A 13,349-nucleotide genomic window follows, 5' to 3' on the forward strand; every position below is an offset into this window, starting at 1 on the left:
TTTGTTTCCAGTGTTGGCTACTATAAAACCATTAATGTTCTCATAGCCGGTCGGGAGGGCAATATAAATAGCATGAGCTGGTGGACTCATTCCCAAAAATCTACTCCAGAGAAACCAAGAAATCCCTGGGGAAGGCTAAAGTTCTGCAGCGCTTGGGTGGCGTGGCTCCAGCAGGACGCAGAGCACGAGGTCCTGCAGGTTCTGAGCTGCAGCCAGCTCAGAAAGGAGGGCCAGATGCAGGCTCCGAGTTCGCCCCCACTGATGCCTGTCCTTCACAGATGGAGTTGGTCGCAAAGGCAACCAAGGCAAAACACCATCTTTTCTCTAGGTGACGTGCTGCGGGGAGGGGGGCGGGTTCCCAGTTAGCCCGAGGACCCCGCTGGAGAAAAATACGGCATATTCACAATTTACTTCTAATACTAGACAGCAGACCGTCCACAGCTGCCTGTCACGTGGATGAATCCCAAAGGCATGGTGTGGAAGGAAAGCAGCCAGGCTCAGCGAACACCCTGCACATCACACAGGAAGCTCTGATGTGTGGTGTCCGGGCCCAAGAAAGCCACGTCCCTTGGGGCACCAGGGGGCTGAGGAGACGCAATAACCTGTGTCTTGTGCATGATGGCTACACGGATGTGTTCAACTGGGGCAAAATTCAAAGTGTGCACACTTTTCTGGGTGTAGATCACACTTCAATACAAAGTTCAAAAATTCTAAAACAAAACGAAGCAAGGGAACCCCCCAACCCCTGGGGTGGGGCGTTAATGAGCAGAGGGGCAGCTACCCTGAGCTCGCACTCCCCCTTCCCTCCTCCAACGCCCCAGCTGCCCTGGTGCCGGACCAGGGAAAACTGACCCATCCCCGAGCACCTTCTCAACCCTGCCACCCACTCGACACCTGGGAACTGGGGGCCATCCCGGGCCGACCCGCAGCCCAGACCATTAATTAGGCCAGAATCTCTCTCTAACCAGGGGCCAGGCCTCAGTCATTGGTAATCTCCCGCTTCTGATGCGAGAGCCACTCATCTGTGGACGACACAGCTGCCCTGGGTGCTGGTGCAAACCAGGAGATTCGATCCCAGACCCCTGTGCGAGGGCGGACCTGGGGTGGAGGGGCTGTCGGGGCGATCAGGGCGCGGCGCCAGACCCGGGGAGACGAGCGGGGCGTGGGGCCGAACCGGGGAGGGGGTCGCGCGGAGCGCGGGGCGGGACTCACGGGGCGATTGGGGCGCGGGGCTGGACCCGAGGGGCGGTCAAGGGCGATCAGGGCGAGCAACCGGACCCGGGGCAGCGCGAGGCGAGGGGCTGGACCCGGGAGGCGGGTCGCCTCCCCAGGACGCGCCGCTCCGCTACGGTGACTCTTCCAGGTGCGGCCTCCGGAGCGCGGGCAAAGAACCTCGGCCGCCAGGAGGCACCTCTCTGCCACTCTTCCCAGGTAGGCGCCCGCCCCGCCCCTCCTCGCTTCGCCCCGCCCCCCCGCGCGACCAGTCCCGCCCCGCGCGTTCTCTCCTCCCAGCCCGAGCCGGAAGTGACGCGCCGTGCCCCGGAAGTGCCCCGGGAGCTGCAGCGGAAGCGGCGGCGTCATGGCGGCGGCGGCGGCGGCGGCCCCCGTCCCCGAGGCCTGGCCCGAGCTGGAGCTGGCGGAGCGCGAGCGGCGGCGCGAGCTGCTGCTGACGGGGCCCGGGCTGGAGCAGCGGGTGCGCGCGGCGGGCGGGCGGCTGCCGCCGAGGCTCTTCACGCTGCCGCTGCTGCACTACCTGGAGGTGAGCGGCTGCGGGAGCCTGCGCGAGCCGGGCCCGGGCCTGGCGCAGGGCCTCCCGCAGCTGCACAGCCTCGTGCTGCGGCGCAACGCGCTGGGGCCCGGCCTGAGCCCCGAGCTCGGCCCGCTGCCCGCGCTGCGCGTGCTCGACCTGTCCGGCAACGCGCTGGAGGCGCTGCCGCCGGGCCAGGGCCTGGGCCCCGCCGAGCCGCCGGGCCTCCCGCAGCTGCAGAGCCTCAATCTCAGCGGCAACAGGCTGCGCGAGCTGCCCGCCGACCTGGCGCGCTGCGCCCCTCGCCTGCAGACCCTCAACCTCACCGGTAACCGCCTGGACTCCTTCCCCGCCGCGCTCTTCCGCCCCGGCGCGCTGCCCCTGCTCAGCGAACTGGCGGCCGCCGACAACTGCCTCCGAGAGCTCAGCCCCGACATCGCCCACCTGGCCTCGCTCAAGGTCAGCGGGGACTGCGAGCCGGGGCCCTGGAGGAGCGGTGGGGAGGGAGCTGCTCCCGGGCGAGCCGTCCCGGGGACGCCGCAGTCCCAGTCGCCCTCCCTCCCGTGTCCGGGCTCCCCATCCTCGCGTGGTTGGCTCAACAGCAGGGCCCCACGCCTAAATTCCTGTGTCTTCACGCATTTGTGAAATGATTCAGTGACTCTGGGCGGGGGGGGGGGGGGGGGGGGGGGTACCCAGGCAAGGCCCGGAGATGTGATTTACCGGGATTTCGCATAATGCCACACGGTGTGATTTCCTGTATGCTGTTCCCTTCACCCCGACGACCGCCTTCTAAAGTAAGAGTTGTTATTCCTGGTTTACCGAAGGCCGGAAGGGGTTGCCGAGTCCACAACAAATCATTTGGGCTTTTCTCTAGACTCCGTTGTCCAGAGGCTGCTAACGTACTCCCGTTAGGTCTGCAGGCCCCAGCGTAATGCTTGGCTGAGACAGGTGTGCAGGAGAGGGGAGGATGGACATTGCAGAGCCCTGCCCTAACTCCAGTCCTGAGGCCCCTGGGCAGCCCTCTTTCCCCGTGTTCCCTTTTCCTTTCGTCATGAAAAAAGCAGGTCTTTGTTTGGTTTTGCTCCTACTTTTCATCCTTTTCATGCAGACCTTTATTTTTTTAATGTTTATTTGAGAGAGCACGTACACACAGGAGAGGGGCACAGAGAGAGAAAGAATCCCAAGCAGGTCTCGGGGCTCAAATTCCCAAACGGTGAGGTCGTGACCTGAGCTGAGATCAAGAGTCAGGCATTTAACTGGCTGAGCCCCTCCCCCGCCCCCCGCCGGGCACCCCATGCAGACTTTTTTTAAGCAGTAAAATGTGTATACAGTTTAGCAACTGATCTATTTCCAGCCGAAGTTACTCTTAAGGTGTTGCCACCTGATTTTACAAACGTGTATGTCTGTGTAAAGATGTGTCTGCAAGTGTGCATGAATATGTGTGCACGTGTGTGTGTGTAGTTAAGAGAAACGGACGAGGCCTCTCAGCAGAGTGCTTGCTGGCATTTCCAGAAAGAGGCTGTGAGGGGTGCTCCTGGGACATGTTGGTCACCTCCGGCTATAAGGCGTCCCTTTATGGCAGAGGTGTGATGGGTGATGTGCAATGCTGCTCGCTCGGGTCTGTTCGGTCCGGTCTCTTGGTTTTCCAGAAGGTTGACGGGCCAGGTGTGTAGCCAAGCGCGGTCCCTCGAGGGCAGGATTGGGTGTTGTACTTCACCGGAATCGCTTGCCAGTGTGTACGACTGCTTCGTTTCAGACGTTCTGTACCGCGTCCGTGGTGCCCACCGGTGACGCGTGTGGCCTTTATCGTGTGCAGACACCTGCATCCAGGTCAGGGTGCGTCTCCTCTGCTGAGCCCCCTGGCCTCCTCCACTCTGGCCGCTGCTAGGCCCCCATCGGCTCTCCTCCCCACGAAGACGCCTGTGTCTTGGGGAGGGTCGTGCCAGAGCCGCTTGGAGTCCCTCTTGGACTCAGCTGTCCTTCGGGGGCCTCTCTGAAACGATGCCTCCGTGAGGAGCGGTACCAGATCCGTGCGAGGCCACGTTGCCCTGTGTGCGCGCTGGGGTCCTGAGTACAAACGTGTTCTCGTCCTTGTGGATGCTGCGGGGAGGCGGCCTGGGTGGAGAACTGAGCTCACAGGCAGAGGTGGGGGTCCCCTCAGCGTGTCCTGGCATTGCTGCTGGTTCTTGCACCTGTGAGAGAGACTGGGGACGGCCACAGTGCCGTGAACAGGGGCAGTGGTGCTGCGGTCACCGTGACTAAGGACCGTGCCAACAAAACCTTGTGGCCGAAAACAACACCAGTCATGTCACGTGCTGCCCGTTTTCCATCCCGGGCTCGCCATAGATCACGTGTGCTTGGGGCTGGGCTCCGCTGCGATGCTGTGCCGGCTCCTCTGGCCCCATGTCATCTCGGCACCTCTCCCCGCGCGGCAGGGTGGCCCAGTTCTCCGACCACAGGGCTCCTTGAAGAAGGGGCTTGGAACCAGCACCCTGGCTCCCACTGCACCCACTGGTTAAGTGAGCAAGCCCAGTCCAGATTCGTGGGGAGACGCCACACAGGATGTAAATGCCCAGAGGCTCGGTTCCACGGGGGCCACCAGAGTAGCATCCCACGGGCCCCCACTTGTCCCCTCACTTCCCCTGAGGCAAGGAGATGCGTGCCTCATGCACCCTCCCCCAGGAAGCTGCCCCAGATGGGGGCCCCAGACCCTCTTCCCCACTCCCACCACCTGGGACGAGGGAGCCCGAGAGACCGCTGTGTATCCACTGTGCCGTAACCTCACCACCTACTTAACTGCCCGGACCCAGCCTGCCCTGTCGCCGTCCTGCTGTCTGGCCATCCAGCTTGGCTCCCCATGGGAGACCTAAGAGAATCTGGAGTGGTTTCTCCTGGTGGCATGTGTCCTTGTTCTGGGGTTCTGTTACCTGTGGTGCACCAGGGATGATGGCCCATTGCGTCACCCTTGCCTTTGTCATAGGCGACTGACTCAGGCCGGGGCGCTGGCCTTCAGGGCTGACAGAGGAATGGGCCTGGCAGCTGGAAGCCGGCTGGAAGGCCACACCGGCCAGGCCTCCCCCTGTTTCGGGGCTCGTGCTCACTGGGACCGTCCACGTGGCTCACAGATGGGACTCCCACTGTGGTCAGGTTTCCCAGAAAAACCAAACTTTGCATGTGAAACCCCTGTCCAGCCCCAAGGAGCCCTTCGTCCATCTCTATCTTTTCAGCAGGGCAGAGGTGACAGGCTCACTGGGTGCCCGGGTCACGTCCGGGTCCCCTTGGCCAACACGCCCTTGGCTCACATGTTTTCGGTTCGCCCATTCGCCCAGCCGGGGATCTAGGACCCCCCCACCCCAGCAGCACATCCCAGCAGAAGGGATGTTCCCAGAAGGCAGTCAGCCGCCTCACCCAGGTCGGAGATGCTTGTGTTACCGGCAGGAAGGGAGTAAGTGGGTGTCCTTGTGGGTCGGCTCCAGGCAGAGGCAGGTTCCTGGACGCCACTCCCTTCAGCCTCTGTGCATTTTGTACCTTTTGGGGATTGGCACTGACAGTCCAGACTCCACTTCCTCCGTCGGAAAACAAGAGCTCTGTTCCCCGGTCCTGCGTGATTTCAGCCGCGTACAGGCGTTACCTGTCACCTCGGCATCTCCTGAAGGCCCTGTCTTCCATTAGTGTTGCTTTTCTAGGCGTGAGACCTCACGGAGTCTGCTGCTGTGGTGCCCAGCGCCAACGGAGCGCAGGCTTGGTGTGGGGGCGGCTTGTCCTCTTACGTGCAAGTGTCCGCATCTCTACAAGGCCCCCCCTCTAGAGCCTGGCACAACTTCCCTGATCTGCTGCTTCCTCCCCTCCCTGTTTACAGGGCCTGAAATGTCCATCATTCGGTCATTGTTGCCTCTGAAGGCAGAGCTGCCCTGGCCCCCCAGTAACCCCACGCCTTGGTCCTCTGTGGAGACCTCCCCGGCCTGCAGCGGCTGCAGCTGAAGTGGCCGGGCAGTGAGGCCCCGTCCCCCAGTCTCCCCTCCTTGCCGGCTCTTCTCTGCTACCTGCGCGCTCCATCTGCCTGGCCGGCGGGTTCCGTGTAGCGGTGAGGGCCGTCCCAGTGCAGTCCTCGAGCCGGCCAAAGCCCCCTGGACAGTGCGGCCGAGTCAAAGCTGGCATGTGCGGGGGGTGCTGACCTCAGAATGTCAGTGCCACTCACAAGCCTCCGTGTGGCAGAGACCGGGACAGGCCGTGATACAGTCCATTCATCCCCCGCTCCCATTCCCACTTAAGCCGGGGAGAAGGGCCCAGTGAGGCACGAAATGGGCACAATTGTACGAAATTGCGTTGCCCACCGCCTCTCGGGCCCCTTGGTCCCCCAAGGTGACTAAAAGCCATGCCTCCTTTCCTCGTCCCCATCCTGAGTGCGAGATGGGAGCCTGCCGCCCTGCTAAGGCCCCAGCATAGCCTTTAGAGGCTCCTCTGTGACACCGTCCCTTCCCCCAGCTCTGACCCCCTCCTCCACTCTGGCTCCCCGGCTTCTCGGCAGTTTGATGGCCTGAACCAGGACAGCTCTGTTGGTAACTGAGTCTGTGAAGTTCTGTCCGAAGCCCTCTGTACCAGCCAAAGTGGAGGCATCTTCTGGATCATCAGAGCCCCTGCCCCCTTTCCAGTTCGTGATGAAGTCTGTCACCCTCTTTATCCGGGCCCGTTAACATCCCAGCCAGAACCGGGACCGGTCAGCGGTCTCGCCCACCAAGTGTGAGCTCTTGCCGTAGGTTTGCGTGCAGATGGCTGCCTGCCGGTGTGGCTTTGACCCGGGGTGCAGTCCAGACAGGCCCCCTGTGCCCCAGAGCTCTCCCCAAGCCGCCCTCCCCCGCACTCACTCCAGCTGACCAGATAGGAGGGTTTCTCCCGAGGCCCTATGCCCCCGTCTGCTCTCAGCCGTGCCGAGCCAGGCCAGGCCAGAGCTTCCCACTGGGCCAGGAGGAGAACAAGAAAGGGGCCCTGTGCACGATGCCCCGCACTGCCTGGGAGGAGAGCAGAGGGGACAGCGGCTGGCCTCTTCCTGGGGGGCCTGTCCTCTACCCGGCTGCAGAAGGGGAAGCCGAGACCCCACGACCAGAAGATGCTGCCTCGGTGTCCTGGGGTCTGACCTCGCTCCTTAGTGTTCCTCCTGCCCCGCCTGACCCCTCAGGGCGGCCCGTTGGTAACACGTCTCTGTGCTGCTGATTCCCACACATGGTTTTGTCAGAGCCCAGGCGGCAGGAGCGGCGGTAGGTTCTTGGGCGGCTTCCGTGCGCCTCTTGAGGCTGCGACACCCCTCCCTGGGTCCAGACGCAGGCCGAGAGCAGGCCAGGGTCGGAGCCGCTCTGCCGTTTTGTGCACGCAGAGTTGGAGCACCGTGCACCGTGTTCCTGCATGAAGGGTGATGCCGTGTTCTGTCTGTTTAGTTCGTCTAATTTTAAAAATCTCAGCACCATTTTGTGGGGAGCGTGTTTCTGAAGCACACAGTGTTCATGACCGCACGTTCTCCGTGTCCTGTGCTCCTCCTCTAACCTGTCCATTGGGACAGTTGTCACAGGGAACTTGCAGGGGAGCAGGAAGAGGAGGACAGGCATTCTGTGGGGACCATTGGCAACCACCGCCCCCCCCCCCAGCCCCCCGTCCCCCTCAGGGCTGCTTGGTGGCGGTAGCGGGCATCAGTCTGGGCACAGACCGCGGGGGGGGCGGGGGTGCTGGAGGAGGCAGCACGGCCCCGTGGCTGGGTGGGCTGCGTGTGACCGGGTCCTCTGTGTCCCTCGCAGACGCTGGACCTCTCCAACAACCAGCTCAGCGAGGTCCCGGCGGAGCTGGCCGACTGCCCCAAGCTCAAGGAGGTCAACTTCCGGGGGAACAAGCTGACGGACCGGCGGCTGGAGAAGATGGTCCGCGGCTGCCAGACCAGGTCCATCCTGGAGTACCTGCGCGCCGGGGGCCGGGGCGGCGGGCGGGGCGGGGGCAAGGCGCACGGCCCGGAGAAGGACGAGGCCCGCAGGAGGCGGCGTGAGCGGCGGAGGAGGGAGAGCGGCGAGGCGGAGGACGAGGAGGTGGGCGACGCCGGCCGGATGCTGCTCCGGGTGCTGCACGTGTCCGAGAGCCCCGCCCCGCTGACGGTGCGGGTCAGCCCCACGGTCAGGGACGTCCGGCCGTTCATCGTGGGGGCCATCGTGAGGGGCCTAGACCTGCAGACGGGGAACGCGCTCAGACGGCTCCTCACCTCCCAGGTGGGTGTGCGCGGCCCGCGGTGGGGGGGTGGGGGTGGGGGCGAGGTGGCCCGGTGTCACGCTGTGCATGGCGGGACCTGGCTCCGGGCACGGGTGAGGATGACACCCGCCGGGTGCGCCCCAGGGCAGGTCGGACCTGGGCCTCGGCCCCAGGAGGCTGCCTGCCTGTCAGCTCGTCCACAGAGACCCTTCCAGGCCTGCCTCATTTCTCAAGGCTTTGTTGCAATGGGAGATGAGCGTTTCCCGAGTTTCTGACATCTTGGGGGATGGGATTTGGGGTTTCTGTAATGAATTGCACAGTTGGTTTTGTTAGAAGACAGTACGGAGATCGTCAGCACTGGCCAGCCTGTTGTCGTGTGAGCTGTTTGGTTTTTGTTCGGGTTTTAGCTAGACGAACTTCCTGATTTGTTTTTGTATGCAGTCTGCCAGCTTTTAAAGTAAAAACCCCATCTTTGAAGTTTGCAGGACCCCCCCCCTCCCCCCCAGTGTGGCCCGTGGGGACAGAGGCAGCTTTCTGGAAGCTCATGTTCAGGGAGGAAGCAAAGGGCACTCCCAGCCGGGAGTTTAAAACCCAGAGATCGGTGTTTTGGAAGGAAACCATGCTGGGGGTAGTTTTCTTTTTAAGTCCTACTTCTGTTTATTCAGTCATAAATTCTAGTTCAAGGAGGGTTCTTTGAAGTCTCAAATACTCTGTTCCAGAGTTAGAGAAACAAGAAATTCTGCCAGTAAACAGATAAGATAATCATCCGGGGAAGTTTCCACAAAATACATTTTTGGCTGGGGAGGCCGAGGGGGAGGCCAGGGGGCAGGGCATCGGGGGCAGGGTGCTGAGCTCTGGGTGCCTCGGGCCGTGTGTTGCAGACCAAGCTCCACGAGGAGCTCTGTGAGAAGAGAACGGCCGCCACCATCGCCACCCACGACCTCAGAGCCGTCCGCGGGCCCCTGCTGTATGACACCCGCCCGCCGCAGGACCTCAAGGTGACGCCCTGCGCCCCTCCCTGCCTGCCGCTGCAGCGGCCCTGTCCGCGTGCCCCCCTGACAGGTGCGCTCTGGTGACGCCAGTTCTGAGATAGAATCTCAGCTGCTCCTGGCGGGTTCGTCAGGCCCGTTGTATAAAAGTGAACTCCTCAGGGAAGGTAGCAGCCGGAAAGTGGTTTCCTTCGTGTGGTCACTTTTAAGCAAAACTTGTGGTTTATAGCAAACCGCAAAACCCCTCGTGTGGAGCTGAGCTTCGTGGGCCTGGCTGGTCCAGGTCTGCCCCCTCCCTCGGGTCGTCCAGGGGCCGCAGGCCTGGGAGACGCCGTCGTTTGTGGGTGGGCTGGAGGCTGCGCTCCGCCTTGAGGGGACGAGTGGTGGTGAGGTCCCCGAGGGGTGCTCATGCATGCCGGAGAGGGGCCCCGTGGTCACAGGGCTCCCTGAGGGAGAGCCAAGAGGGGACGTTGATACCAATGGCCCAGTGAGCACAGGAGGCCCCCCCGGAGCTCACGGAGCAGTGTCCGCCCCACAGATCGTCCCCTTGGGGCGCAGAGAAGTCAAGGCCAAGGACCTGGTGCGGCAGCTACAGCTGGAGGCCGAGGAGCACAGGAAGCAGAAGAAGAGGCAGAACGTCTCAGGCCTGCACAGGTCAGCGGGCGTCCCCTCGGGGCGCCGTCCCCACCCCCGCTCGCTCCCAGGCTGACTGGCGTGCATCCTTCTCCCCTTCTCCTCCCCGATGTTGAGCAAACCTCCCAGACCTCGTTCCCCAGGCTATTAGGGACTCTTGCCTGGGGTGAGAGCAGCGCTGCTAGGCCTCTCCTCTCGAGGGCCCCGGGGCTCAGATGCCACTTGGGGAGAACAGTCTTTCTCAGGTGCAGGCTCTGTGGCCTGGAGGGACAGCGGGGTCCACGCCGGATGCACAGGGACACGGGAGGGCACTGCGGTCACCCCCTACGTTCTGTCCATGTGACGCGGGGCACAGGTTGGTGAAGGGCGACCCGTGGCCACAGAACCAAGAGGGCACCCAGCCTGCCGGCCACCGTTCCCGTGTGAGCACGGGCTGTAGAATGTCCTTCGTCCAGAGCTGAGGACACATTCGCTGGTGTTGCACCGACTCTGTGTGAAGAACCGATTTGTCCGGGCCTCTAGGCACGTTTTCTCGTAGTGTCGTCTCCACCCTGTTTCCTCCCTCACAGGTACCTGCACTTACTGGACGGTAAAGAAAGCTACCCCTGCCTTGTGGATGCAGATGGCGATGTGATCTCCTTCCCGCCCATAACCAACAGCGAGAAGACGAAGGTAGGCGCCGTCTGCACATGCACGTCCGGGGCTGTTTCACGTGCAGACTTAGCACAAGCGTCAGTCGTCCAGTGACGTGATGTCCCATGGGACGGACGCGCAGGCCTGAGAGCCCGGGCCGCTTGCACAGAGCTGGGCGTCCCCGTCACACTCAGTGCCGCACCAAGGGCCCCCGTGTGCACGGCGGTCTGGCTCATGCCTGTCTTCGGGAAGGGGACAGACACTGTCCCAGAGGCTTTTTTTTGGAACAGTTGCTGACGTCTTACTTTCGACAACTTTATTCTCTTCTGAGATCCTTCTCATTTCCTTTTAAGATTAAGAAAACCACCTCAGATTTGTTTTTGGAAGTAACAAGTGCCACGAGTCTACAGATATGTAAAGAGATCATGGACGCCCTGGTGCTGGTGAGCCGGCCTCATCATCTCGCCCCGTCGGCGCTCTGGCCGCGAGGCACAGATGACATGTGTCGTCCCTCCCCCCGCCCCGCATCTTCCTGCCGCCCCTCGCATGGCTGCCTTTGCTGCGTATCTTTCCTGATCACCTCTAAAAAGATGTTTTTCTTTCGCAGAAAATGGCAGAAATCAACAAATCTGCTTTGGGAAATAAAGAGGACGGATCCGTTTCGGATGCCGAGGCCGACGCACTTTCTGGACAGCTTCCGGAGCCCAGCGCGGACGCAAGTGCAGACAAGGCTGGGAACGCCTCCCTGGTGGTGGAGCAGGTCCGGGTGGTGGACGAGGAAGGGCACCTGAGGGTGGTGTACCCCTCCAAGACGGACCTGGGCCTCGCTGCTCCCCACGTGACCGTGATCCGCTGAGCCCCGGGCCGCAGCAGGGCGTGTGTGCGGTGCTGTTACGTTGTTTGTTAAGTTTCACCTCGGTGGTTTTTAAGATGCGCGTCCCTTGCTTTTCCAGACGATTCTGTCACAGATGATGCCGCGTTGTCGCGTGCTTAGGTGACTTTGCCTTTCGGCACCAAACTGATTGTACTAACGCTTTGTATGAAGTTTCTCAAATACTGGAGTGAGCCGTTCAGGATGTTTGTTCCGAAATCACGTAGACACAGCGACTAACGTCATTCAGGGGAGAAAGACACTGATTGGTTTCGCTATTCAGATCTAAACCGGGAAGCTGAACAATGTGCGTTTTACAGAACCACACAACTATTTTTCTACGATACAGCAGCTTTTAAAATTGCACCGAACCAGTAGTGCAGCTTAGAGGCCTGGAGTGACGCCATGTCCCTAGCTGGCCACAAGTCATCTTTTTATGAAAAGAATATTTTTATGTGATCTTGGAATTGGCAAAGGCATTTTTCTTAATACTGTGGCTGCTTTAGGGGTAGAGCCGCACAGGTCCCCCGTGCGGCCCTGGCAGGGCAGAAAGAGGATCAGGGCTTTGCTCGCCTGTGCGCTCGCGCCACAGGGACGGGCCGATGTCGGAACGTGCAGCCCAGGGCCAGCACGCAGGTTTCCGGCGCAGAACAGGCTTCACAGATGCACGGGACACCTCTGCCGTCAGCTGGCCCAAGGACGGACAGTGGCCATGGCCGCATGAGGGGTGAACTGTTGTGCAGCCTCTTGTGTTTTAGGGATTTCCAGTTTTGAAGGTCTGGGCCCATAGACCACCAGTGAGTGAGTGAGTGAGTGTGTGTGTGTGTGTACGCGTGCGCACGTGCGTGTGTGTGTGTTTACGTGTGTGAGCACACACACTCCTCCCTGGAGGCAGAACGTGCTTGCAGCCAGGCAGCAGCCAGCCACAGAGTAGGTGGGTTTTACTGGCCTCTGCCTCCTAGGTGGCCTGGATGTCAAGAAACTGCCTCCCTGGCTTTTGTCATTTACTGACTCCGTCTGTTTCATGTTCTGTGACTTGTAAAAGACGAGCCGTGTGTTCTGCTGATTTGGGGAGCATTTGCAAGAGGCACGCTGAACCCAGGCCCTTAGCCGTCAGGACCAGACACATGTGAAGCTTGAGCCTCCTCCTGGGGGGGGGGGAGGGCACACTCAAAAAGCCACACGGTTCTCTCAGAGCTCAGCCAACCTGCTTTGTAGGACAGGACCCAGCTGCCTTGAGACCCTGTCCCGGCTCTGGTCACCTCCAAGCCTTCCCGTTGGCCCCTGAAGGCTGCGGCTGCTGGGCTGGGCTGGGCTGGGCTGGGCTGGGCTGAAGCAGGTGCACCAGGGTGGCTCTGCCTGGTCTTGGGAACCCCAGACCTGCCAGATATCTGTGTTGGTGGCTCTGGCTTGTCATGTTATGAGCCTTGAGCGATCGGGACAGCAACTGCTGGCACCGTGGCCGGCTCGGGGTCTGCGGCTGGGCCACGGCCGAGCGGTTCTCTTGGCTCCTGGCACTCGGTTCCATGGCCAGGCCCTGTCTGGACTGTGACCTCGCTGACGTGGACGGAGACGCCAGCCCCGCCGCCTGTGATGCAGCTCAGCCCCGGGTGAGGTGCTGGATGTATTCAACTCACCGTGGACAGAGGATGGTCTTCCCTTGGCCGGCCCGACCCACTCATAAACCCGGACACTCTTTCTCTTTGCCAGTGCGGCCCTCTAATAAACATTTAATAAGAACATCTCCACTCCTCCCCAGTGAAGCCTTTCCTGCCAGTATCTCGGGGAAGTGTCTGTGGGGAAACTGAGGACCTGGACCCACCCCACCCCACCCCCGCCTGCCAGCAAAGAGCAAGAGGCACTGAATCATCACAGTCTCAGCCCAGAGAGGCTGCTGGGCTCTCCAGGCCTGGAGCCTGGGGGGGGGGGGGGGGGGGGGGGGGGGGGGGGGGCGGACCCCCACCCAGGGGCAAGATGGCAGGGCACCACATCCCTTTCCCAGCATCTTCCCCTACACACACACACACACACACCCCCCCCCCCCCCCCCCCCCCCCCCGGGGCTGGAAGGGGGCTCCCCAGGGGGCCGTGGGGCAGGAACCACCACCTCTGTTGCAGCCAATCGGGCTCTGGCCAGGCCCGGGGACCACACCTGGGCAGGGGGGGAGGGGTCGTGTGCGCCAGAGGCCGGGCTGCTGGCGGAGCCCAGGGAAGGGGACGCTGTGTAGGGAATGGACTGTGCACCCCACTCT

At 61.9% G+C, this 13,349-nt stretch overlaps 1 protein-coding gene across 1 annotated transcript; it reads left to right on the top strand.

Annotated features, from left to right (window-relative positions):
* Positions 1-1,557: 1,557 nt before the first annotated feature.
* LRRC47 (leucine rich repeat containing 47) lies at positions 1,558-12,840 on the top strand. Its single transcript, XM_047869984.1, has 7 exons — positions 1,558-2,206; positions 7,534-7,992; positions 8,854-8,970; positions 9,500-9,615; positions 10,164-10,266; positions 10,581-10,670; positions 10,835-12,840. Exons 1-7 carry the CDS (start codon positions 1,580-1,582, stop codon positions 11,081-11,083), a joined length of 1,761 nt encoding a protein of 586 aa, XP_047725940.1. The 5' UTR covers positions 1,558-1,579; the 3' UTR covers positions 11,084-12,840.
* The last annotated feature ends 509 nt before the right edge of the window (positions 12,841-13,349 follow it).

The sequence above is a fragment of the Prionailurus viverrinus genome, chromosome C1 (genome assembly GCF_022837055.1).
Source record: "Prionailurus viverrinus isolate Anna chromosome C1, UM_Priviv_1.0, whole genome shotgun sequence".
Lineage (NCBI taxonomy): Eukaryota > Metazoa > Chordata > Mammalia > Carnivora > Felidae > Prionailurus > Prionailurus viverrinus.

What these genes read in the sequence shown, in the direction of transcription:
- LRRC47 (XM_047869984.1), top strand. Translation starts at nt 1,580, where the DNA reads ATGGCGGCGGCGGCGGCGGCGGCCCCCGTCCCCGAGGCCTGGCCCGAG. An exon ending in GACGGCTCCTCACCTCCCAG is followed by an intron (nt 7,993 to 8,853) that starts GTGGGTGTGCGC and finishes CGTGTGTTGCAG; the next exon opens with ACCAAGCTCCACGAGGAGCT. An exon ending in CCAACAGCGAGAAGACGAAG is followed by an intron (nt 10,267 to 10,580) that starts GTAGGCGCCGTC and finishes TTTCCTTTTAAG; the next exon opens with ATTAAGAAAACCACCTCAGA.